Raw genomic sequence first — 27,142 nt, forward strand, 5'->3', positions numbered from 1 at the left:
AGTTTATGCACGAGTAACTCATACCCATTACAGCAGGCAAGTGGTGGTTGGCTGGGGACAGACAAAGGGATTAGCCACCACTGAAAGATCCAAAGCAACACATGCATAGGAGCTGAGTTTCCTGGCTTTGGCTATAGTCCTGCACAGTTTAGGCTGCCCAAACCTACCACTTTCATTACAGTTTAAGAAGCCTAAAACTGTTCAGGAAGGCTGTTTCTGTGCCCACAGCAGGAGGTGCTCATATGGCTGCAGTTTAAATATTGTGACTCGCACAGCTTGCAAATTCATCATGTCCAAAGATAACACGCTTGTACCGCACAGCAAATTTAAGAAAGCGGGTTTTTTTCCTCATCACTGAGTATTTATTATATATAACAAATACATGGAAAAGAAAAAGAAAACTATCTTGTGTGATATAAATAGTTTATTTACATTACAGAAAAAACATCAAGACAATGTATACTATTTCAAATATATCCATACATAATCAAATATAGCTGTAGTACATGTTTTTTTTTTCATTGGTGTAGATTACCACAAATGCAAGGCAACATGTGTAGATCTTTTTGTCTATAATACTGTATTATTATTTTTTTGAAAGTCCAACCTCTCTGCAGTTTACGTTTTGCCATTGTGGAAACATGCTCTCGTTTAAATTAACCTGGTCGAGGCTCTTGTTGTGTTGTCTGAACTGTAGTGCCCTGTGTTTTGCTTCTGCCTGTGAATTCTGTTGCTCCTGGGACATTTCCTGCAAGCAAGAGGGGAAAGGGGGGCGGGGAGAGAGAAAGAGCATGAAATTTGCTTTGCTAAACGACAGTGGAGGTAACCTAAGGATTGCAGGCCACGGAAGGGCAACTGCCAACAACGGCTGTCGGTACAACTCATCATTCCTTAGCCTCACAGCTCCAGAGCTTTGTAAAAAAAGAGTCAAAGGCCTCCTGCACTCTTTCAGAGCCCGTTCTTCAAACAGGAGCCTGAAATAGCCAAAATCATTTCCCGTAGGACACTGCCTGCCTGTAACGAGGGTTATATTAATGCACTGGTTTAAAGACCCACCACAAGCAATGTGGCTATGAGACCTTTGGAAAATGTACACACATTCATTGGGGGCAGTTTAATATTGCTCCCAAACATCCTCCCAGCTAGGAAAGCACAAATAAAAGAAACAATCATTTTTTTCCTACATGGGCTAAATAATAATAATAATAATAATAATAATAATAATAATAATAATAATAATAATTTTTATTTATACCCCGCCCTCCCCAGCCAAGGCCGGGCTCAGGGCGGCTAACAAGCAATAATAAGTTACAGATAGGTAGCCGTGTTGGTCTGCCATAGTCAAAACAAAAAAATTCCTTCCAGTAGCACCTTAAAGACCAACTAAGTTAGTTCTTGGTATGAGCTTTCGTGTGCAAGCACACTTCTTCAGATACACTGAAACAGAAGTTGCCAGATCCTTCTATATAGTGAGAAGGTGGGGAGGGGTATTACTCAGAAGGGTGGTGGGAATGGGTGATTGGCAGATAGCTGAGATGAGCCTGTTGACGACTCTTAACGACTGCAATAGGTCTTACAGGAAAAAGCAAGGGGTGAGAAGGTGAGAAATGGCTTTGTCATGTATAATGAGATAAGAATCCAATGTCTTTGTTCAGGCCAGGTCTCTCCATGGTTTTAAGTTTGCTAATGAGTTGTAATTCAGCAGCTTCTCTTTCCAGTCTATGGACTGGAAATAGACTGGAAAGAGAAGCTGCTGAATTACAACTCATTAGCAAACTTAAAACCATGGAGAGACCTGGCCTGAACAAAGACATTGGATTCTTATCTCATTATACATGACAAAGCCATTTCTCACCTTCTCACCCCTTGCTTTTTCCTGTAAGACCTATTGCAGTCGTTAAGAGTCGTCAACAGGCTCATCTCAGCTATCTGCCAATCACCCATTCCCACCACCCTTCTGAGTAATACCCCTCCCCACCTTCTCACTATATAGAAGGATCTGGCAACTTCTGTTTCAGTGTATCTGAAGAAGTGTGCTTGCACACGAAAGCTCATACCAAGAACTAACTTAGTTGGTCTTTAAGGTGCTACTGGAAGGAATTTTTTTGGTTTAAGCAATAATAAAAACAAGTTGAATGAATACAACTTAAAAACAAGATTAAAATACAACATCAAAATATTGAAACATTAAAATATTAAAATACAGTCTTATCACAAGAGGAGAAAGGAAAAAGAAAGAGGGGGAGGGAATCAAATTGGCTCCAAGCCAAAGGCCAGGCGGAACAACTCTGTCTTACAGGCCCTGTGGAAAGAAATCAGATCCTGCAGGGCCCTGGTCTCATGAGGCAGAGCGTTCCACCAGGCTGGAGCCAGTGTTGAAAAGGCCCTGGCTCTGGTTGAAGCTAATCTAACTTCCTTAGAGCCCGGGACCACTAGGGTGTTGCTGTTTATGGACCTTGAGGCTCTCCGTGGGGCATACCGGGAGAGGCGGTCCCGTAGGTACGAGGGTCCTAGGCCGTGAAGGGCTTTAAAGGTCAAAACCAGCACCTTAAATCTGACCCTATACTCCACCGGGAGCCAGTGCAGCTAGAAGAGCACTGGGTGAATGGGTGAATATGCTCCCATGGCAGAGACCGTGTGGAGGAGCCTTGCTGCTGCATTCTGCACCCGCTGGAGTTTCTGGGACAGCTTCAAGGGCAGCCCCACGTAGAGCGAATTACAGTAGTCAAGCCTGGAGGTGACTGTTGCATGGATCATTGTGGCCAGGTTGGGGCAGGAAAGGTAAGGGAACTTAGAATGTACTATTGCATTTCGGGAAGCACAAAGGCAACTCAGATATAAATGACTGTCAGCTCTGCAAATGGATTCTCTTTGTTTGCTCTGTGTTGGTTCGAAACCTGAATTATTCCCCTATGGGGATACAAGCATAACGATACAACACACGTTTGGAGTATACGTATTTACATTAAAAAACCCGAACAAACCAGGAACACTTCCTTGTGCAACAGGAAGCGCTTTCCATTCATGCAATGGTACCGCTGAATCCAAATCGTAGCAAATGTAACTATCCGTGTATTGAAGGACGTGAGGACAGGTGACCCCACCTAGGCCCGAAGTCACCCCCCCAAAGCAGGCTCAAAGCTTCTCAAAGCTTTTCAAAATCATTTTCTCAGCAGCTAAGCATCTGCTCATTTGCTCTGCTGTTGCAAGGCAAAACCGTTACTTTTATCAGTACAAGAAGGCTTCAAAAAGCTAATGAATAGACTGTCAGAGCAGGCCTGAGAAATGACTCTTGTCTCATTCAGTTGCAACATCTTGAACACTCTGAAACCCCTTGGCTTCTCACACACACCCCCTTTCCTGGGAATAGTCCGAAGACAGGAGCTTTCTGTTCATGCTCAGAGGAACTCATGGGGCGGGACTCCTGAGGGAGGAGAAAGGGGAGGGAACTGGAAGGGGAATATATGCTCTGTGCAAATGACTGTGAACTCGTGCTTGTTTGTGAACTATCACACTTGCTCCTTCTACCAGTTCATGGATGGTAGAAATAAAGCTTTTTCTCCGAAACTATTCCTTGAGTGTCTGTTGACTTCCATTTTCCCTTTCCCGGGCGCAATATTTTTCCCACCCGAGGGCAAAGCCTCATAAGGCTACAGTATGACTAGAGGACAGTGCTTTTTTCCTGGGGGGGCGAAGGGGTACACATATCCCTAAATATTTTGTGAATCTTTGTACTTTTGTCCATTTACTGTATTTATTTCCGCCGATTTTAACTATAAAATGGTGGTTTTCTTGAGCCAAAATGAGAGTACTCCTAAACATTTTATATTTTAGAAAAGAAGCACTGCTAGTGAATAACAGCGCGCAGCTGGGACTCATAGACTTACAGAAAAACAACAACAGCTTCCTAAATTTACCCTGGTTAACGTATATGTCCACATACCCTCCAACATGCCACAGAGGGGACTTGTGCGACAGCACTGCCTCCCCTCCAAAATGGCCGTCTTTGGAAGCAGAATGGCTTCTGTAATTCCGGTATGTTCCACTTAAAGCAGGACAGTTGAGGGGCATGCATCTAGATGTAGCCCCTTTCTTTTTAATTACCATATTTTTCGCTCTATAAGACACACTTTTTCCCTCCTAAAAAGTAAGGGGAAATGTGTGTGCCTCTTATGGAGTGAATGCAGGCTGCGTGGCTATCCCAGAAGACAGAACAGCAAGAGGGATCGCTGTACAGTGATCCCTCTTGCTGTTCTGGCTTCTGGGATAGCCACGCGAAGCCTCTTCAGGGCAGGGGGAACATTCTTCCCGCTGCCCTGAAGAGGCTTTGTGTTGCTATCCCAGAAGCCAGAACAGCAAGAGGGATCCCTCTTGCTGTTCTGGAATTCAGAAGATTTTTTTTCTTGCTTTCCTCCTCCAAAAACTAGGTGCGTCTTATAGAGCAAAAAATACGGTAAGTATCTGGAATGCCTGCCTGTCAACCAGCCTGCTAAATTCCCTCCCCTCCCCTCCCCAAACCACACCAAACCAAGAAAGTTAAGAACATAGGAAGTTGCCTTATACTGAGGCCCCATTTAAAGCAATATGATACCACTTCAAAAAGTCTTGGCTTCTCCCAAATAATCCTGGAACTGCAGACATCTTGAAGTTATGCAACCCCTGAGCCAAGGAGATACGTCCCTCCTATATAGGAGGATGGATAGTGGCTAATGGACTGAGATTGAATCCTGACAAGACAGAAGTATTGTTTTGGGGAGACGGGGGGCAGGAGGGTGTGGGGGCCTCCTTGGTCCTGACCAGGATAACTGTGCCCCTCAAGGACAAAGTGTGCAGCCTGGAAGTCATTTTGGACTCACAGCTGTCCATGGAGGCGCAGGTCAATTCTGTGTCCAGGGCAGCTGTCTACCAGCTCCATCTGGTACACAGGCTGAGACCCTACCTGCCTGCAGACTGTCTTACCAGAGTGGTGCATGCTCTTGTTATCTCCCGCTTGGACTACTGCAACGTGCTCTACGTGGGGCTACCTTTGAAGGTGACCTGGAAACTACAACTAATCCAGAATGTGGCAGCTAGACTGGTGACTGGGATCGGCCGCCGAGACCACATAACACCGGTCTTGAAAGACCTACATTGGCTCCTAGTATGTTTCCGAGCACAATTCAAAGTGTTGGTGCTGACCTTTAAAGCCCTAAACGGCCTCGGCCCAGTATACCTGAAGAAGTGTCTCCACTCCCATCACTCAGCCCGGACAGTGACGTCCTTTTCTGAGGGTCTTCTGCTGGTTCCTTCACTGCAAGAAGTGAAGTTACAGGGAACCAGGCAGAGGGCCTTCTCAGCAGTGGCGCCTTCCCTGTGGAACGCCCTCCCATCAGAACTACACAACTTTTAGAAGACATCTGAAGGCAGCCCTGTATTGGGCAGTTTTAAATGTTTGATGTTTTACTATGCTTTTATATGTATTGTAAGCTGCCCAGAGTGGCAAGGGAAAAACCCAGTCAGATGGGAGGGATATACATAATACATTGTTGTTGTTGAATAGGACATCCCTATTTTCATCGGAGACATGTTGGGAGGTATGTATATTTTGTGTCTGCATATTTATTCATTTCTGTTTTCTTGCATTTGTATCCTGCCTTTCTTGTATCCTGGCACCCAAGGTGACCAGGCCCAGATCTGCTTAGCTTCAGTAAGGTGGCAACATCACATGCCTTCAAACCATATCTCTCTCTCTCTCTCTCTCTCTCTCTCTCTCTCTCTCTCTCTCTCTCTGTGTGTGTGTGTGTCTGTGTGTGTGTGTTTAACTAATAATGACTGGAGCACCACAATATATTTGTTACTGGATGTAACACGCACCAAGTTTTGCAAAGGCTAAAGAAAAAGGAAATTAAGAGCTTATGCAGATGAAAAAGTTTAAGGGCATTAGCTTTTGGGTATCCTTTTATCTACCACACAGTCTAAATTAAATCCACTGGAAAGGCAGGGTCCATGTAAAACCACACCATTTTCTCTGAACACAAACCGTTAACTTGCTTTATGGCCCGAAGTTAACAAACCTGGAGCCACTCAGAAGATTGCTTGAACAACATGATGTAGTGCCATTTTTCTGTTGAGCAGTTACTTTCCCATCTCCGTCCTTTTTATGTACACTGTATTTTTGGCCGTTTGAATTATCTCCATGTTCCCTGAAACCCACTTTAATATAATACATTGCCTTCTTGCAGGAGAAGATCTACACTTGAGGGTAGAGTTGATGAACTCAACTAGGTCGGCAAGCATCTCCAAGCTTCTGCAGACATTTTTCTATTATGCCTTTAGGCTGGGAAAGGATATATGAATTATTTTCTACCTTCTTCTGGCCTGAATGTCACGCTTGTCCTCTGAGCGTGGCGGGAGGAGGATGCTTAGATATATTGGTGCTTTTTTTACTTTCTATAGGAGTGTGATGCCTGCGTCTTTTTAAAATTCTCATCTTTTGGGGAAAGGGATTTATTTTTAAGGCGCCTGATTTATTGAAGCAGCTGCACGACACCTGAAGCAGTTTCACCTTCTCTCACCTGAGGAAGAAGCCCAGGCAAGTCGTGAAGCTGGAGAAAACTCTGAAACTTACCCATCACATGGTAAAGAATGGACAATGGTATTTATGAATGGATGAAACTCACAACTGCCTTACAGAGACCGCCCATTGCTCTATCTCCAAGCTCTCAGTTGCTTGAGATCTTTTTAAGTTGAAGGCTGGACCTGAGTCCTTACTTGTAAGACTGACAGTGTAAACAGCACATATCCTTTTAAATTCCAAAGTCAAGCCCACTTGGCATTCAAATCCATACCGGCATTTGCTAGGCACTCTATGCATTATAATCACCCGTCTCTTCCTGAAGAAGTACAGAGTAACTCCTGAGAATGCAAACACTGATAATCCCTGAGTTATTAAACAAACAGCTTCCTTTTGATTTTTCTACCATTGGGGAAATCACCTTCCATACCTGTCTGTCTGCCAAACAAAGCCCATGTGTTGTAAAAGATTTCGATGCATCTTCTAGGGGCAGTTATGGAGTGCTTGTCTGGCTTGTGGGCTTCACCAGTGGCCCACAGGGACCAAGAGATCACGCTTGTTGTTGTTGTTGTTTAGTCGTTTAGTCGTGTCTGACTCTTTGTGACCCCATGTACCAGAGCATGCCAGGCACTCCTGTCTTCCACTGCTCCCGCACTTTGGTCAAACTCATGCTGGTAGCTTCGAGAACACTATCCAACCATCTCGTCCTCTGTTGTCCCCTTCTCCTTGTGCCCTCCATCTTTCCCAACATCAGGGTTTTTTCCAGGGAGTCTTCTATTCTCATGTGGTGGCCAAAGTATTGGAGCCTCAGCTTCAGGATCTGTCCGTCCAGTGAGCACTCAGGGCTGATTTCCTTCAGAATGGATAGGTTTGAACTTCTTGCAGTCCATGGGTCTCTCAAGAGTCTCCTCCAGCACCATAATTCAAAAGCATCAATTCTTTGGCAATCAGCCTTCTTTATGGTCCAGCTCTCACTTCCATACATCAGTACTAGAGATCACGCTAGTGCATGCCTAACACTACCATGATGACTCATTGCTGAGAAAGATGGGTGGTGTTAGACAAGTTGCCTTTCAGGGAAGCTTATCTGCCATTGCAGATCTTCAGACCGTCTGGGTGTCTCTATTTTCCAGGGACAGCCCCGGATTTACAAAAGCTGTCCTGGTTTCTGATTTGATCCCAGAAAGCCCCGGGTTTTCGTAGGAAATATTGGAGGGTATGGGGTAATGTGACCCCGGTGCCAAGGAGATAAGTGACTATACAACCTTCAGAAGACATCAGAAGAAATCTGAAGGCAGCCCTGTATACGGAAGTTTTTTTTAATGTTGAATGTTTTATTATGTTTTTCTGTGTGATGGAAGCTGATTTCCATCAGCTAAATGTTGGAGGGTATGGAGTTATCTGACACCTGAACCGTATGAAGGGAAGTTTTTAAAAAAATGTTTAATATTTTCTATGCTTGTTTATATGTCGGAAGCCACCCAGTGTGGCTGGGGAAACCCATTCAGAAGGGTGGGGTATAAATAAAATTATTATTATTATTATTAGTAGTAGTAGTAGTAGTGTGGAATAGGACATCCATATTTTCATAGGTTGTTACAATAATCCTGCCTATGTTTTTATCTGTTTATAGTTTATCTGTAAATATTCAATAAACCATTTCCATTCTTTTATTTAAAATGCTTATTCTTTCGGTAAGTTTCACCATTTCTGCATATTCCATAAATTTTTGTATCCATTCTCCCTTTGCTGGGACTTCTGCTTCTTTCCATTTTGGGGCAAGTAACATTCTTGCCGCTGTAGTCACATCCATGAATAAATTTCTATACAATTTAGGTAGTGTAATTCCCAGAAGGAAGGCTTCTGGGTTGATGTTTTTTACAAAGGTTATTTTAAACATCCTTTTCATTTTATTATATATCATTGCCCAGTAAGCTTTAACCTTACTAAAAGACCACCACATATGACAAACAGAACATTCTTTCTCATTACATTTCCAACGCTTATTTGATTTAGATTTATACATTTTTGCCAACTTTATCTTGATAAGAGCACCTTGGCCTCATTACTAACCTTGTAATGCAGAGGACTACGACACAGATGACAGCAATTTGGATTGTTCCAATCACGGCTGCTATTAAGACGTACTGAAATCGTACAGGGCCAGGAACCACATATAAAACGCTGTAGTCCTTTTTTTCACAGTGTTCTCCAGTGTAGCCTGCGTCACACCTAGAATGGAAAAAGACACGTTGACTCCTTCCCTTGCAGTAGTTCATGGCTGTGTTGCATGAGCCACAAACCAGGCATTGCCAGAGAGATGTTGTGTCGCAACAGCTCAAGAATGGTGTGCGGCAGCTTGGGATATAAGAAGGCAGCCATTTCCATTCCAACCTGTCATCATCATCATCATCATCATCATCATCATAATTTATTATTTATACCCCGCTCATTTAGCTGGGTCCCCCCAGCCACTCTGGGCGGCTTCCAACAAAACACTAAAATACAATAACCTATTAAACATCAAAAGCTTCTCTAAACAGGGCTGCCTTCGGATGTCTTCTAAGAGTTTGGTAGTTATTTTTCTCTTTGACATCTGGTGGGAGGGCGTTCCACAGGGCGGGCACCACTACTGAGAAGGCCCTCTGCCTGGTTCCCTGTAACTTGGCTTCTCGCAATGAGGGAACTGCCAGAAGGCCCTCAGCACTGGACCTCAGTGTCTGGGCAGAACGATGGAGGTGGAGACGCTCCTTCAGGTATACTGGACCAAGGTCGTTTAGGGCTTTAAAGGTCAGCACCAACACTTTGAATTGTGCTCAGAAACGTACTGGGAGCCAGTGTAGGTCTTTCAAGACCAGTGTTATATGGTCTCGGCGGCCGCTCCCAGTCACTAGTCTGGCTGCCGCATTCTGGATTAATTGTAGTTTCCGGGTCACCTTCAAAGGTAGCCCCACATAGAGCGCATTGCAGTAGTCCAAGAGCGCATTGCAGTAGTCTTTGTCACAATCAGCACCGTTTCCATTCCTCTGCAATTCAGTTCCCACCAAATACTGCTTTATTCATTTGGCTGCCTACTACTTATTGTAATCTATGCAAGTACAGTGGTACCTCGGGTTAAGAACTTAATTCGTCCTGGAGGTCCGTTCTTAACCTGAAACTGTTCTTAACCTGAAGCACCATTTTAGCTAATGGGGCCTCCCGCTGCTGCCGCACCGCCAGAGCACGATTTCTGTTCTCATCCTTGAAGCAAAGTTCTTAACTCGAGGTACTATTTCTGGGTTAGCGGAGTCTGTAACCTGAAGCGTATGTAACCCGAGGTACCACTGTATTTTCGTATCTTGCAAAGGGTTGTGAATTTAACGTACCATATTTTTCCATGTATAACACACCCCCGTGTATAAATTTAGAAAATGGGGAGGGGGGAATTGCCCAGAGTTGTTGAGCTTCTTTTGAGGAGGCAGAGGCATGCCCAGAGTTGTTTTGACAGCAGCAACAGCCAATCGACAGCAGCCCTGGCAACATACACCAATCAACAGCACAATCGCCTCTGGGAACCTGCTGCTCACAGCAGCAACCAATCCCCCCACCCCCAATCTGCACTATCCATGTATAAGAATATTGCCATCAAAACAGCTCGTCTTATACACAGAAAAGTACGGTAATTGATGACACTACAGTGGTGCCCCGCAAGACGAATGCCTCGCAAGACGGAAAACCCGCTAGATGAAAGGGTTTTCTGTTTTGGAGGTGCTTCGCAAAACGAATCTCCTATGGGCTTGCTTCGCAAGACGACAATGTCTTGCGAGTTCCTGCGGGGGGTTTTCCTCCCCCCTTTTTCTAAGCCGCTAAGCCAGCTGATCCGATCAGCAGATAAGCCGCTAAAAGCCGCTAATAGCGCTAATCCGCTAATCCGTCAATGGGCTTGCTTTGCAAGACGAAAAAACCGCTAGACGAAGAGAATCACAGAACGGATTCTTTTCGTCTTGCGAGGCACCACTGTATTACTTTCACGCCATTCATTTCAGTGCAAAGGAAACAGAATTGAAAGGTGGGGGCGGGGGGCGGGACATTTATTACTTATCGTTTGTGGACCAAAAAGAATAAGACCAGCAAATACTGGATTGATGTCTGTTTTGTACATGGGATGAATAAATGAGCACTGACAATTTCTTTTTTCTTCGGAATTCACTGACTCTCCTAGCCGCAGCTACTTTGTATATCTTACAAGAAAACCAAGGAACTTTTTTTATGCCTCAGTTACTTTGGGGATATAAGGTGTTGCTGTTGTTCTTGTTTGGTACTTTTATGATGATTTCCTATACCAAAACCAAAATTTTAATGCGTGCCACGCTGATATTTGTGGGTAATGCCTCCTTGAAGAAGCTTAATTTGTTCTAGACAACTGCTCTCATTTTGAAGTTGATGTATTTGATTTATGTATGTATTCTGTTTATGCATTGCTTCTCATAAAACGTCCCCAAATGATTTAACAATAAAAAGATCAGCAATCACACACACAGAGAGACGATTTCAAGTCCAATGCAGATACAGACTGAAATAAAGGTTTCCATTTAAAAAGCTAGTTGGAAAAGGGTATTTTTATTTCTTTAATAAGCAAATGAAATGTTTGTTTGTTTGTTTTTTATACCCGGCCCACCATTCAAATTTTCAGGACCACTTACAATCATTCTAAACATAAAAAACAAGATGAAAACACACGTAGTGGTGGCTGTGTGCAATCTCCGGTGCCAGAGGCCGGATGCCTCTGAGTTAAAAAAATAAAAGAAAAGGTAAAGGACCCCTGGATGGTTAAGTCCAGTGACTATGGGGTTGTGGCACTCATCTTGCTTTTCAGGCCAAGGGAGCTGGCATTTTGTTTGCAGACAGCTTTCCGGGTAATGTGGTCAGCATGACTAAACTGCTTCTAGTGCAACGGACACCATGACGAGTGCCAGAGCACACAGAAGCGCCGTGTACCATCCCCGCTGGAACGGTAGCTATTTACCTACTTGCACTGGTGTGCTTTCGAACTGCTAGGTTGGCAGGAGCTGGGACAGAGCAATGGGAGCTCACCCCATCACGGGGATTCAAAACGCCAACCTTCTGATCGGCAAGCCCAGGGGGGGGGGCTGCCCATGATGAGCGTCATGGGGGTGGGGTGGAAATGTCACCCCCCCTTAAGAATGACACCTGGGGTGGACCGCACCCACCGCATCCCCCTTCCTCCACCAGTGGCTGTTGTAGCTCTCAAGTTCTGTCCACTGTTGGGTTTCTTGGGACAGTAGCTGTTGGCTGAGTGTGAGGAACCAACAGATAATTAGGGTTGCTGAGCTTCTTTTTTGGGGGGGGGTAAGTTTTTTTTGGGGGGGAGGGACATGTTTGTTGAGCTCCTCCCCCCTTATTTGGGGGCACAAGTTGTTGAGCTACTTTTATGAATATTTGACCAAAAAACCAACACTTCCAACATACTTTGCTATACGCCCGGGTTTTCCTGGACATTTTAACCAAATTTTGGAAATTCCAAACGTATGGCAGCCCTAGGGTAATGCCTGCCCAGCAAGCCTGTGCTTTTAGGAGCCTTTTAAGGGCTGCATCAACATACGTTGCAGGAATGCATTTCTAAACAGCTTAATGGTGCTGCATAATTTAGGGCAGTTCTACTACATACATTAGGTGCCTCGTTACATAATTTAGATCAGAGTGGATGGGGTCTTGGCAATTATTATTTTCCTTGCTGTATCAAGATAGCATGTGTTAGCAAGTGTGCCTGTTCAGTTTATCATTAGCCGCTCGGTTTGGGGAAAGTGTTACCTGCAAGATGGTTCCAGCATATTTGCAGAGTGTTCACATTTTCCATGCATGCAGAAGCCGTTATAGTGTTCTGGGCAAGGAATGTAGATTCCCCTGGCGCTTTCTTCAAGTTTGTTGGCATTCTCTGTAAAGACAGATGAAAAAGAAAACCAACCTGTAAGTTTGTAGCATGGTGAAGAAACAACAACAAAAGACATATTTGCTTCAGTGTACTGCATAACAGATTGAGGTTGAATCCTGACGAGACAGAATTACTGTTTTTGGGGGGACAGGGGGCAGGTGAGTGTGAGGGACTCCCAGGTTCTGAATGTGGTAACTGCGCCCTTGAATGACCAGGTGCACACAGTGGCGTAGTGTGGGGGGTGCAGGGGGGGCGGGCGCACCGGGCACAACATCGGGGGGGGGCGCGCTCGTACTCGCAGCTCTCTGCCCCTACCTGGCTCACTCACTCTCTCTCACTGCAGTGCTGGCTGTGCGAATCTGATCCGAGCCGCCGGGTCGCCGCCCACTGTGGAGGGGGGGGTGCCAGGCGTGCAGTGCGGAGAGAGAGCGAGGGACAATCTGGGGGAGGGACAGTGCAGCGGCCGCCCAGCGCAGTGCTGAGCGCGGGAGAGAACCACACCAGACCAGCCCAGGCAGCAGCAAGAAGAAGCTGGCAGCAACGGCAGGTTAGGGGTAAGGGGGCGCAAATTACTTGCCTTGCCCCGGGTGCTGACAACCCACGCTACGCCGCTGGGTGCACAGTCTGGGAGTCATTTTGGACTCACAGCTATCCATGGAGGTGCAGGTCAATTCTGTGTTCAGGGCAGCTGTCTACCAACTCCATTTGGTATACTGGCTGAGACCCTACCTGCTCACAGACTGTCTTGCCAGAGTGGTGCATGCTCTGGTTATGTCCCACTTGGACTATTACAATGCACTTTACTTGGGCTAGCTTTGAAGGTGACTTGGAAACTACAACTAATCCAGAATGCGGCAGCTAGACTGGTGACTGGGAGTGGCCACCAAGACCATATAACACTGGTCCTGAAAGACCTACATTGGCTCCGAGCACAATTCAAAGTGTTGGTGCTGATCTTCAAAGCCCTAAGCAGCCTTGGCCCAGTATACCTGAAGGAGCATCTCCACCCCTATCGTTCAGCCTGGACACTGAGGTCTAGCTCTGAAGGCCTTCTGCTAGTCCCTTAGTGCGAGAAGTGAAGTTACAGGGAAGCTGACATAGGGCCTTCTCAGTAGTGGCGCCCGCCCTGTGGAACGCCCTCCCATCAGATGTCAAAGAAATAAACAACTATCTGACTTTTAGAAGACATCTGAAGGCAGCCCCATTTAGGGAAGTTTTTAATGTTTGATGTTTTATTGTGTTTTTAATATTCTGTTGGGAGCCGCCCAGAGAGGCTAGGGAAACCCAACCAGATGATGATGATTAAAGAACAAATACTTGAGACTCTCATTTAAGTGCAAGAGGGTATACTGCAATAAGTTAGCACTTTTAGAAAGGTGTGTAGATTTAAATAAATATTTCCCGAGAATGAAGTAACATGCATGAGGAGGGTTGCAAACTTGTACAGTATGGTGGTACCTCGGGTTAAGAACTTAATTCGTTCTGGAGGTCTGATCTTAACCTAAAACTGTTCTTAACCGGAAGCACCACTTTAGCTAATGGGGCCTCCCGCTGCTGCCGCACTGCCGGAGCACGATTTCTGTTCTCATCCTGAAGCAAAGTTCTTAACCCGAGGTAATATTTCTGGGTTAGCAGAGTCTGTAACCTGAAGCGTATGTAACCTGAGGCGTATGTATGTACCACTGTATCTCTCATTCCTGGGAATGAGCCTGTCAAAGTAACCCCCTTTTACAACCCATTGATTCGGGGAGAGAGTCAAGCATATTCAGAGCTCACTCCCGCTGGAATTAAGGAAAGACATCAATAGGAACATTGTTAGCTGCTTTATGTCAGTTTGAATTCCTTGTCAATTTATCCCAATTTTGCATGCTCTGGAAGGCAGCAGTTCTCCACAATTTCATTCTCAGTCCCACCAGGAGATGTCAGGGAGCGAATCTGGGACCTTCTATCACCGAGCTAAGGTAAAGGTAAAGGGACCCCTGACCATTAGGTCCAGTCGTGACTGACTCTGGGGTTGCGGCACTCATCTCACTTTACTGGCCGAGGGAGCCGACGTACAGCTTCTGGGTCATGTGGCCAGCATGACTAAGCCGCTTCTGGTGAACCAGAGCAGCGCACGGAAACACCATTTACCTTCCCGCTGGAGCGGTACCTATTTATCTACTTGCACTTTGACGTGCTTTCAAACTGCTAGGTTGGCAGGAGCAGGGACCGAGCAACGGGAGCTCACCCTGTTGCGGGGATTCAAACCACCAACCTTCTGATCAGCAAGTCCTAGGCTCTGTGGTTTAACCCAGAGCACCACCCGCGTCCCTATCACCGAGCTAAGGCTCTTCCTCAAATATACAACTGTATTGCAACAGTCTGAGGCCTGCAAAGGGCAGGTTTGCCTTTACGATCCAAGCTGCTAAGGCAATATGAGATCATAAGTCAAAAGAGGATTCATTCTTTATTCAGGTATATGCACTAAGCAATACTGAGTGTGAATGCAACAGAAAATATTTACTGTTCTCTGGCTGCAATATTTAGATTGATGTAATGTGTTTAAATTCCAAGAGACATCTGTAGCAGCCTTACTAATTTTGCAAAAACATATAGAATCGACAATTATGCTTGATAAACACATTTTGAAACCTCTTCTGGGATAAAAATGCTTAGGTAGGGCACATTCCCCCCTGATGTGGACTTGTCAATCAGCTCATTTGTATTCTGTTACATGTACATGAAACTGTATTATTCTGTTATGCCTTTTCTAAGGTATAAATGGTGAACATGTGGCCCTCCAGATATTTCTGAACTACATCTTTCATTATTCCTGAGCATTAGGTAAAAAGGTAAAAGGTAAAAGACCCCTGAACAGTTAGGTCCAGTCAAAGGTCATCTCGCTTTCAGGCCAAGTGAGCTGGCATTTGTCCACAGACAGCTTTCCCGGGTCATGTGGCCAGCATGACTAAACTGCTTATGGCGCAACGGGACACCGTGACAGAAACCAGTGTGTATGGAAATACCATTTACCTTCCTGCCGCAGCGGTAACTATTTATCTACTTGCACTGGTGTGCTTTCAAACTGCTAGGTTGACAGGAGCTGGGACAGAGCAATGGGACCTCACCCCATCGTGGGGATTCGAACCACCGACCTTCCAATCAGCAAGCCCAAGAGGCTCAGTGGTTTAGACTGAGCATTGGTGCACATTGGCTGGGACTGATGAGAGTTGCAGTTCAATAACAATTAGAGGGTCACAGGGTCCCCATCTCTGAATTAGAGGCACAATGCAGTGTTCTTAGGCGGTAAGGTAAAGGTAAAGGGACCCCTGACCATTAGATCCAGTCGTGACCGACTTTGGGGTTGTGGCGTTCATCTCGCTTTACTGGCCGAGGGAGCCAGTGTACAGCTTCCAGGTCATGTGGCCAGCATGACTAAGCCACTTCTGGCGAACCAGAGCAGCGTGCACGGAAATGCCGTTTACCTTCCCACCAGAGCGGTACCTATTTATCTACTTGCACTTTGACGTGCTTTCGAACTGCTAGGTTGGCAGGAGCTGGGACCGAGCAACAGGAGCTCACCCCATCGCAGGGATTCGAACCGTGACCTTCTGATCGGCAAGTCCTAGGCTCAGTGGTTTGACCCACAGCGCCACCCGCGTCCCCTCTTAGGAGGTTACTTCACTAATAATGGGTTTCTCCTCCCCACTCCCCACTCTGTAAAATCCAACACACCACAGGGCACAAAGTAAAGGTGTAAAAAAAAAAAAAAGGGAAGGTGTGTAGCATTAAGTATATACTAGCAAGACCATGATATTTTGATGTCTGAGGCAAAGGACAAGATATGTCCTGCCAAATTCACATGCAGAAGCTGACAAAGTCCAGCAGTTGAATCTCATTCCAACACTGAACTGCAAGCAAAGCTTAGCTGTATCTTCCACCAGAGGGGAACAGCCAACACCATCAACAGTTGCCACCTGAGGCAGCTGCCTCACTCTGCCTAATAACAAGGCCGGCCCTAAGTGACAGGAAGTGTATTCTAACCTTCTATAAGTAGTAGTAGTAGTAGTAGTAGTAGTAGTAGTAGTAGTAATAATAATAATAATAATAATAATAATAATAATAATTTGCCCAGAAACACTGGACGGTTTCCAACACATATAAAAGCATAATAAAATGCCAAACATTAAAAACCTCCCGATACAGGGCTGCTTTCAGATGTCTTCTAAAAGTTGTGTAGTACACTCTACTATGGATATCTGACAGGTTCAGAAATGATACAGCCCACGTTTTTACTAATGCTTTTTATGATGGTGTATCTTATAATCTGTATAGGAGAGAACACGATGGATTTCAGAAATGAACCCTCTCCCAGCTCTTTTCTGATTAGAGCCCCTTCCATAGCAATTAACTACCAAGCCCTAAGATTTCCCTTTCTTTATCTTATCAAGTGAAAAGCTAGAGTCTCATTGAAAGCCTCATTTCAAAGTGTGATCTGCAATTTTCACTTGTCCCTGGAGCCAGATGATGATCCTGAACACGATGAAAGCTCAAGTTCACGCAATATTAGGAAATTCCAGAGAAATTATGAGATATGGTGAAACTCTGATAAACTTTGGCCCCAGTCCAGATATAATTGCATGCAGCTAGGCACCAGCTCCCGAATTGTCCTGTATCTAAAGTAAGGTGTATTGTCTTGCACTCTGATAAGGTGACACCATGGCCTGTATCTAAGTTATACTCAGAGTAGACCCATTGAAGCTAATGGGCTTAAGTTAGTCATGTATAACAATTTCAACAGGGCTCCTCTAACTAATACTGAATAGAATAACTACGTATTTTAATAAATTTCCGTCTAGCTGCAGATCTACGTCCACATCTGTTCTACAGAAGGACAGTGAATAGTAGCATTCCATGCTGATCTATGTTTGTAGATACCTGAATCTGTCCTTTCTACATAGGCATGGCATCATCAGTGTGGCTATATGTGTGCAGCGTAGGTGCTACATCTATGCAGGCTCCCTAACAAAGTGTTCAAAGGTTTTAGTTTTAACCACAAAGCCAAAGCTTTTACTGCAAAGCTCTCTGTTTGGCTCAAGAGATTGACCCAAGTTTGAACGAAGTCCTCCGATCTGCTTCATGTTATTTTGAGGGGGGGGGGAAACCCTGATTGAATGTGAATTAATACATTGCATTTGGTAGGTAGCAGAATAGGGAGCCTGATTATTGTTCCTCCATTCCATGGCTAGAGTGAATGGTGGACTGGATGTGGGTGAGTAAACTGAAGCTCAGTCAAAATATGTTCCTGGAGGAAGCTGGTATTTCTCCTGTTCTGAACGGGGTCACACTCAGGGACGCGGACTTATAAAAAATATTGGGGGGGGGGCGGGAAAGCTCATGAATAATAAATAAGCTCATGAATATGCAAATAAAGTGGCGCCGCCTCCTCGTGAGCGAATAGGGGAGAGCGTGCTGCGCCTATTAATCAGCTCCAAAGGAAATTGGGTGGAGCTTTTGCTCAGGAGGGAGGGCAGGAGGCATGCAGCCCAACCCTCCCTGTGCATTTTGGGCTGGGGGAGGGGCAGCGATGGCGCTCTGCTGGAGGGGCGCCGGAGATTATTGGGGGGGCAGAGCCCCCCCAAACGAATTTTTGAGGGGGCTCGGGCCCCCTCAAGCCCCATGGAGTCGGCGCCTATGGTCACACTCTCCCTCCCACAAAGGAATGGAAATGCAGTTTGGGCGTGCTTTGGAGGCCTGGATGTGATTCCAGGAATCACAGGGAGAAGCTATGTCCTGGAGTACATTTTATCAGCTCACACCTAGAGAATGATGCTTAGGCACCATGATACAGTAGTGCCCCGCAAGACGAACGCCTCGCAAGACGAAAAACTCGCAAGACGAAAGGTTTTTCCCGCTTTCGAGTTGCTTCGCAAGACGAATTTCCCTATGGGTTTGCTTCGCAAAACAAAGCTTGCCCCGCAATCTCCGGGGACAGAGGGGAAGGCGCGCGACCATTCCCCTCTGTCCCCGGACCCCTTTTGAACCAAGGGGCGGCAACGGGGAGAAGCGATCTTCTCCCCTCCGCCCCTTGCTTCAAAAGAGGGGACAGAGGGGAAGGCGCGCGGCCATTCCCCTCTGTCCCCGGACAGTCTCCATAGGAACGCATTGATTGATTTTCAATGCATTCCTATGGGAAACCATGCTTCGCAAGACGAAAAACTCGCAAGAAGAAAAAAACTTGCGGAACGAATTAATTTCGTCTTGCGAGGCACCACTGTAGATGCCTTGGTCATCATCAGGCTGCTCTGCTGTCACTCATTCTATGCCTTTGAAGACTGCTCGGGAACTTCTATTAGTTCAAAATGCAATAACCCCACTTATTAATGGGTCAATAACGGCTAAAAGCACATACGCAGAGAAAACTGGAGTGCCTCTCAAAACTGGGGCACAATTAAAGGTTGATTTAAAATAGTAAAGCATTGGTCCATAATATTTCAATACATGCCTCCTCCCACAAGTCTACACGTACACTACAGTCACTGGCTGGAACCCCATTCCATTCCTCCATTTAATTTAATTTTGTTTTATTTTACATGATTTATATCTTGACCTTTGTCAAAAGACCTCAGGGTGGTTCAGAACAATTGAAAACGTGTAAACCAGTCAGAAAGTTAGAAACACAGTACATGGTTCAATTAAAAAAAAACCCCAGCTCCATTATTGCTGTACAGGTCATTCCCCCTTAGGATATTCAAAGGGTTGAAGGAAGAGGAAGGTGTTTAGTAATTTAATTCACTGAAATTGTAAATGCTTGTATGCATTGCTATGTGCTTGAAATTGATTGGTTGGCAACTGAATTCTAGAGCATTCTCTAGTAGTTCTCATGTGATTGACTAACGTTGGCCATATGGGATGTATTTAGTGAAGGAGAGAGACTCCATTTTATGTGAAGCAAGATGACTGTGTTTGGAATCCACTGTGAACACTGCTAAGTTGCATAGAGTGTTGGGATGCTTCTTCTGTGCTTGAGAGAAAGAGAGCAAAGATTTAGGAGAAGGTGAAAGTGGAAATCTCTCACAGGAGCTGCAAGACATGGCCTAACTGAGATACAGAAGGCTGAGCTCTGGAAAGAGAGGGAAATACAGTTGTTTGAAAGCTAGAAGAAGAGACTGTAAACCCATACTTGGGGAAACATGTGATTGTAAAGAATATGTTTTAATTCACCTAGAACTATAAGTTTCTGCAAGTAAAGTTTTTGGATGTTAAAGTCTGGACACTGGTTTAATTTCCAAAGAAGGGTGTCAGTCACATATATGATTTGAGCTTCCTAGCTGCATTTTCACTACTCTTACTTCAACAGAAGGTAGTCAGCTGTTGCCAAAAGATGGACAGTATTGGCTCCAGTTGTACCCTAGGGGGAAGCATATTCCAAAATCGAGGTGCCATTGCTGAGAAGGCCCTGTGGTGTCACAGACCCTTGAACAACAGCATGTTCAAGGCTTACCAGAAGGGCCTTTCCAGTGGATCTCAAAGCATAGGGAGATCTGTGTATCAGGAGAGGCACTCCTTTAGGTAATAAGCCCAAAGGCATTCAAACAATACCCCCCACCAAATAATCTTAGGAACTGTGTTTGGGTATGTGCAGAAGCCTAAAGACAGTAATTTCTAAAAGGATAATGTCCAATCCATTTGATTCAAAAATACAATTTCAAGGAGAAACCATTTTGTAAGAAAGTTGTTAGGCTGCTATTCTGAAGTTTGAACATGTACGATTTTCAGGCAGAGCATTTCTAAGATCGTAAAAATACATTTCAGCCTAAAAGAGAGAGACAGCCCACCACACATACTTAAACTTCACTTTTTCGCTCTTGTTCAGAGCCGCTGGCATTTGAGGAGCGCTAACTATATATATTGTAGCACTCCTCTCCTGACAGAGGCTTCCAGCATAATTTGAAAATCTGGTGTTATATATATATTTCCTCACTGAAGATTTTGAGAGTACCTCAGTTACAGTTCTGCTGATAACAATCCCTGGGACTCTGGGATATTGTGGATGTGAGGTGTTTTATTTTAGTTAAAGTTGGTTCCAAGTTATGTAGCTCTCAAGCTAAAGTGGTTAAAAGACACACATGAGTAAAAGATAAGGATATGAAAAGATCATATGGACAATTCTATATCCAGCTGCTCTTTGGCTTGCCTGGCTGAGTCATATATAGTGTGCTTGATCCAATGCCTAAGCCAATACCACTCACATGCTGTAGCTAATAAAGTTGTGGCCTTCTTTTGCCCATTAACCTAAAATATATGTGTCCTTGTGTCTTATTTATCCCTAAGCAGGTGGCGGGTCCTTGACTCACAAACAGAAGACCAACACATAGCAGGCAAGGCTAGAGTTTGCTTTTCCCGTTTTCAATTTGCAGAGAGGTGTCTTTGTTTTGTTTTGATCCTGCCAGTCTTCCACCTCATTCTGCAGCATGTGTAGTAGATACAGTCTAATTTTCACCTTTCATGTTGAACACATACTGGACTAAAGAAGCGCCTCTAGTCACTCTTCCTCCTTCTTCTCAAGGGCAACTGGGACTGTCAAAGCTGTCAATGCTGGCTATCTGAGTGAGAGCTAAGCAGACATAGGACTGCAGCTTCACCCACTCAATTTTATTATTTCAACCAAAAGCCACGACAAATTCCCTCCCACCGATGTAATCTGGTCATTCAGAAAAACACATTCCGTAGACATTCTGTATTAACCATCAGACTGAGGACTATTGCTGTAACGTCTGTAAAAAGCCAGGCTAAAAATGAAACTGCTTATTTTTTTTCTGTCACAATATTATAATTATTCACCCAGCAATGTTACAGAGTATGATTTCAACATTAATCAAATTGTGGATTCATTGTGCTTGACAACTCATCTTCAAATGCCAACCTCTCCAAAGTCCTTATTAGACAGGAAGGAATTATTTTCGCATTTTTGAGGTAAGAGTAGTAGTAGTAGTTGTTTTTTTGTCCTTTCCTCAAACCAAATTCATACGGAACTAGCACAGAAGCCTCAAAAACTCGCACTAAAACATGTCTCTCTGCAAAAACAGCTTTATCTAAATTGTCTCCTTTGCCCAACATGTTAGCTAATATCTTGGCTTTGGATTTTGAAGCCAAAGCAGGCTCTTTTCTCATCATGCTTAAGTTATTAACCCGATGAACAGGTGAGAGGGAAAATGACGACAGCAGTGCTAAAATGGAGCTTGCCAAAGAGAAAGTAAAACAGCTTTTGTAGGCTGGGGTGCAAAAGGACCTTCTTTAGATGTGTGCCTAATGCCAGTGGCAGCTGGTACCCATAGGACTGGTTGGGTGGAAGGAGGAAGCCCAGACAGTAGGGGTAAAGGTAAAAAGGTAAAGGACCCCTAGACGGTTAAGTCCAGTCAAAGATGACTATGGGGTTGCAGCGCTCATCTCACTTTCAATCCAAGAAGTCGGCGTTCGTCCACAGACAGCTTTCCAGGTCATGTGGCCAGCATGACTAAACCGCTTCTGGTGCAACGGAACACCATGATGAAAACCAGAGTACACGGAAATGATGTTTACCTTCTTGCCACAGTGGTACCTATTTATCTACTTGCACTGGTGTGCTTTCGAACTGTTTTGGCAGGAGCTGGGACAGAGCAATGGGAGCTCACCCCATCACAGGGACTCGAACCACCAACTTTCTGATCGGCAAGCCCAAGAGGCTGAGTGGTTTAGACCACAACCAATGACAGCAGAGCTAACTAATTCTCCCTACTGATGGGTGGGCAATAAATATATTTAATAAATAAACAAATAAAGAATAAATAGTTGTTCAACAGTGACATTAAGTGCACGTTCACACATGCAAACGCAACAGTCCATGACCCCAACATCAAGCAACGCCGATCAAGTAGAGCTTTTGCACCAAATGACAATCAGGAGAATTTGCACGTTCAGCTGAGAAATACATAGTGATCAATTTTGAAGCAAGGAAGTATTGCATGATGTGTTCTACATATATGTGCAAATCCATCAACCCAGATATTTCAGGAGGCAAGTGACGCCACTTTTGAGAGATCTCCCCTACCATTTACCTTCAACATTTTGCATTCAAATATTTCCCTTTCAAAATATTTATAGGAAGCTAAAGCTTGATGCAGCTTTGTAGTTCTTCCATTTTGCTAGGTGACAATGTATTGCTGCTCTTCTTAACTTCCATTAATACTTGAACCAGCTAATACCATTTGTTTCATCTCTAGAAGAGACATTTGAACAGATAATGAATCAAATCCATCCTCTAGAGGTTCGCCTGGCTTCAAGCCGTGTATTGAAGTACAACCATAGACATCACTTTCTTAATAATTAGCAACTGCTTTTTAGTGCTGCTAATAATTTCGAGATTTACAGCACAATTCAGTAGGAGGTAACTGAATTCAATGGGGATTATCAGGTATCACACCACAGTATTATGGTCTCTCTCGAATGTTCCTCATCATTAACTCCCTGCCCACTTAGGTTGCTGTTCATGGACCTGTTCAAGTGTTCCGCTGAAAGTGTGAGGGCATAAAGGGCGTAATGGAAATAGGGGCACCCCCATTTGCTCTGCCTCCAATGGTCTTGCCCACTCCACCCCAACCTTCTTGTGTTGAGAGGATAGATCTGAAGGGGGCTTCTAAGCTCATGTGGTTGAACATGCTGAGAAGCCTCTTCGGGACTAGGAATCAGGGTTTGCTGCAGGACACAGAAGAGTTGGGAATAGAGTGGGTGGGGCTGGCACATTCAGGGACATGAGGGGCAAGGGTGATACACACCCGCCCTCACACCCTCTGCACACTTAATGCCCTCACAAGTTTGACTGAATGCCTGAAGGGGCTTTTATTTTACAGTGCATTCCAAGAAGTATCCTTGGTTCATTCTAAATTTGGATGGCAATATTTTCCTCAAGAGGCTTCTAATTCCAGTACTATGTGGCATATTCATTTCCAAAGAACTCACTCCTGCATATATGTTGTTGTTGTTTAGTCGTTTAGTTGTGTCCGACTATTTGTGACCCCCTGGACCAGAGCACGCTAGGCACTTCTGTCTTCCACTGCCTCCTGCAGTTTGGTCAAACTCATGCTGGTAGCTTTGAGAACACTATCCAACCATCTCGTCCTCTGTTGTCCCCTTCTCCTTGTGCCCTCCATCATTCCCAACATCAGGGTCTTTTTCCAGGGAGTCTTCTCTTCTCATGAAGTGGCCAAAGTATTGGAGCCTCAGCTTCAGGATCTGTCCTTCCAGTGAGCACTCAGGGCTGATTTCCTGCAGAATGGATAGGTTTGATCTTCTTGCAGTCCATGGGACTCTCAAGAGTCTCCTCCAGCACCATAATTCAAAAGCATCAATTCTTCGGCGATCAGCCTTCTTTATGGTCCAGCTCTCACTTCCATACATCACTACTGGGAAAACCGTAGCTTTTACTATACGGACCTTTGTTGGCAAGGTGATGTCTCTACTTTTTAAGATGCTGTCTAGCCTGCATATGTATATATATCTATATATATCTATATGTGTGTGTGTGAGAGAGATACTATGCTCCCACCACCAATGGGCATTTGTTTATAGAAAAGTTCTGTTCTTCAGAATTCTCCTTCCTTTCCTGGTCCATTTCTCCCCGTAACGAAAATGGCGCCTTCATTAGAAACACCCTCCTTTTCTACCTTTTAACCACTTGCAGGCATTTTAGTACACCAGAACATTATTCTGTGCATTTGTATGGGTAAGCCTTTCCTTGTAATGTTTAAACATGTTCTTGAGAAGGTGGGCAAGGTATTTCTTCTTATCAGGAAGGAGAGTGATCTGCTCTCTGCTATCCAAAAACCAAAACAAAGGAAATGGAATAGGCTACATAATGTGTTTAATGGCCTTCAGCCAGAATGCCATCAAAGAGCCTTAGTGGACTGATAATGAACTTTTTCTGTGTCAGGCCAGAACAGCTTTATATTACTTTATGACAGTCATTTTATTTTATTTTTAAAAGGGGTTCCAGTTAACTCTCCCAACAAGATGTGTGAGACAAAACAAAAACAAAAACAAGAAACCCCAAGTTCATTATGAACGTTTTTAATGCTTCTATCCACTAGGTGCTTCAGAGAAAGTGAAGTTCAGAGCTGGTGCCTGGTTTGAGGGAGCCCCTGTTAAGTTCTACCCAGGTGACCCCTTCAGCTGCCTTCACCCTCTCCCTAATATTCACCAGCCACATCAATACTACCCTCTTGTTTCTCAGTTGCTATAATCTGTGGCTATAATCTCGATGCTACATACAAGCCAAGTTCACAGTTAGAAGGAATGATGGGCGGCATTTGTGAAAGCGTGTTCTCCCTAAAATGAGAGCACGGGTTGCGGTGGGATCTGCCAGGCCAACCCTCTGTTGCCAGGCAGGTTAATAGTTATTGCCTGAAGCAACGATTGGCTGACCGGGTTGCTGGGGCAAATTGCTTGTTGCAAATTGGGTGGGTGGGACCAAAGTTTTTAAATATTGGGGGCACACTGCTTTTGCTTTCTCTTTCGCAGAGTGCATCGGATCATCCGCCTGCCCGCCCCGTGATCCTGTTGACCTTGCTATGCCTGTCATGGGGTCGTCTGCCTTGGGGCAGGGGCCTAGTAGGAATTTTATCCATTTGGCTGATTGGCTGGTGCCACTTGGTTTTTGCCTACTACTTAGCAATTCGTCACAACTTGTAAGGTTGCGGTTAGGCATTGGTTATAAAAATTGGTGATGGAGGGGTCAGGATAGGCTGTGCCTGCCCCTCCAATGGTGCTGGAAGGGAATTCCGTTAAAGGAATCCTGGGGCTTGCCACAATTTCGTCCAATCCCTGAAATGTGACCAGGGCCGGCAAGCCTTGGGGAGCTGGTTGGGTGAGCGGTGAGGGACTGTCACTCATCTCAACTGATCCCCAACACTGTTTTCCCTTCACTGGCTTCTGATGGAGTTCGGAATGTCAGTTCTGTCCCAGGCGGGAGGACAGATAGTCATAACCAATGCCTAAGCAACCACTCACAGATTATGTATTTTAATAAAGTTGTGGCCAAAATAGTGCCAAAAACCTTAAACTAAAATTACATGTGATTTGTGAATTATTTGAGGGGTCCACACGCAACATTTAAAGTGAGCATTGTCTCACCTCTCCTTACAATAGCAGTCCCCACATGTTCCAAATTAGGCATATGGGAAATGTCTTGGGTGAAATGGCTATCTGAAGGGCCAATTTATGCTTGGAAAATACCTGCTCACCCATTACAGATGTGAGAATAATCTGAAAATCAATTATTGTATCTGAGAACCACTTTGCAAAATTCAAAGAAGTGCAGATTTGGAAGGATGGATTTTTCCAGTTTACACATTGTTTCAGAAAGTGTGAATTAGGCAAGTTCCCCTCTATATGTGAACTTAATCAAATTTTGCACCAACCCTAACTGTGCTGAATCCAAACTGACCATGCTGTTCACAGATGGGGAGTTCCACTGACAGGAGATTTTCCTTCTTCAAGGATTTAACCAAAAGCACTTTTAAACATCCAGAACAGATCTTAATAATTATTATAACAAGACAGGCTGTGTTTTTATCCCCATTTTATAGACAGAGGCTGAGGAAGAGACATCATGGTTTTCCCCCAAGGCCACCTAAGTTAGTCTGCAGCTGAGGTGAGATTTGAACTGAGACATACAAGGATTCCTGGTTCACACACCTGGTCTAATGTGTAAGTTCGCTCCCCAGCAAACCTTTGTAATCAAGACTCAGTTCACCAGTCTGTCATATATGAAGTTTGCTAGGGAAAGCTTAAGAAACTCTGACAAATTCAGGCAATCCCTTTGTAAGCATATCTTCATTTGGGAATCATCTGCACGAGCTCTCTCAGGTCTGGAAAACGTTAGTGCTCAAACTGATTCATGCACTGTGTTTGCAATATAAGGCTGATTCCTTTGGTGCTGACATAAGGAGGGATAATTCCCGAAGATTTTGACAGCATCGTTACACATGTAAAAATATGAATGGAACACGAGTTAGGCTTTAAGGTCCATGCTGCAAAATTCCCTGCTCGTCGGTTAGGTGGCTTTGACTTTAGGAAATAAGGTTCCACGATTCTGCCCAACAATACCCCACTGGTTTAACTTTTTATATAACATTATCTAATTTCTGTATCAAAACAGCCCGGCTGCTGCAGAATTGGGAAAACAGCTTATTTATATGTAGATGAAGCTATATGACATTTTCAAATGCCATATATTTGCATATGAAGGGTTCTTCCTCCTTTCGTTTCTTGAGTAAACACATTTATTCTGCTGCAACTTCCACGATAATCCCTGCAAGAACAATGCTTTCCGCCTCCAAAAAAAAGGACATACACAAAATAATATTAACAAATATAATGGCAATAATTATAAAACAACAGCAATCATAATAATGTGTTTACGTGTAGGACATATTATGGCACTGAAGCTCTGGCTATCAGTGGCGAGCTCAGACCTGTCATTTTGATGGATGGCTGTACCTCAGATGCCAAGCAGAGCACAGAGAGCAAAACTGCATGACCCGAGGATTTCACAGAAAATGGATAGAGGTAATCTGTAACATAAATCAATATTTACAATTCAACTTTGAAGCACATTATAGGATCTTTGTGGACGACCT

The 27,142-nt window shown here is 44.5% G+C and overlaps 1 protein-coding gene across 1 annotated transcript in view; it reads right to left on the minus strand.

Annotated features, from left to right (window-relative positions):
• Positions 1-406: 406 nt before the first annotated feature.
• LOC310699522 (tomoregulin-2) overlaps positions 407-27,142 on the minus strand; it is a gene marked incomplete at its 5' end in the record, with an annotated part of 58,277 nt that continues 31,541 nt past the window's right edge. The window contains 3 exons of the mRNA XM_083487539.1: positions 407-748; positions 8,627-8,785; positions 12,365-12,488. Coding sequence (XP_083343665.1) covers positions 652-748; positions 8,627-8,785; positions 12,365-12,488 — 380 coding nt within the window. The 3' untranslated portion in view covers positions 407-651. The remainder of the gene's footprint in view (positions 749-8,626; positions 8,786-12,364; positions 12,489-27,142) is intronic.

The sequence above is a fragment of the Podarcis liolepis genome (assembly GCF_965112155.1).
Source record: "Podarcis liolepis genome assembly, chromosome: 1".
In the NCBI taxonomy this organism is placed as follows: domain Eukaryota; kingdom Metazoa; phylum Chordata; class Lepidosauria; order Squamata; family Lacertidae; genus Podarcis; species Podarcis liolepis.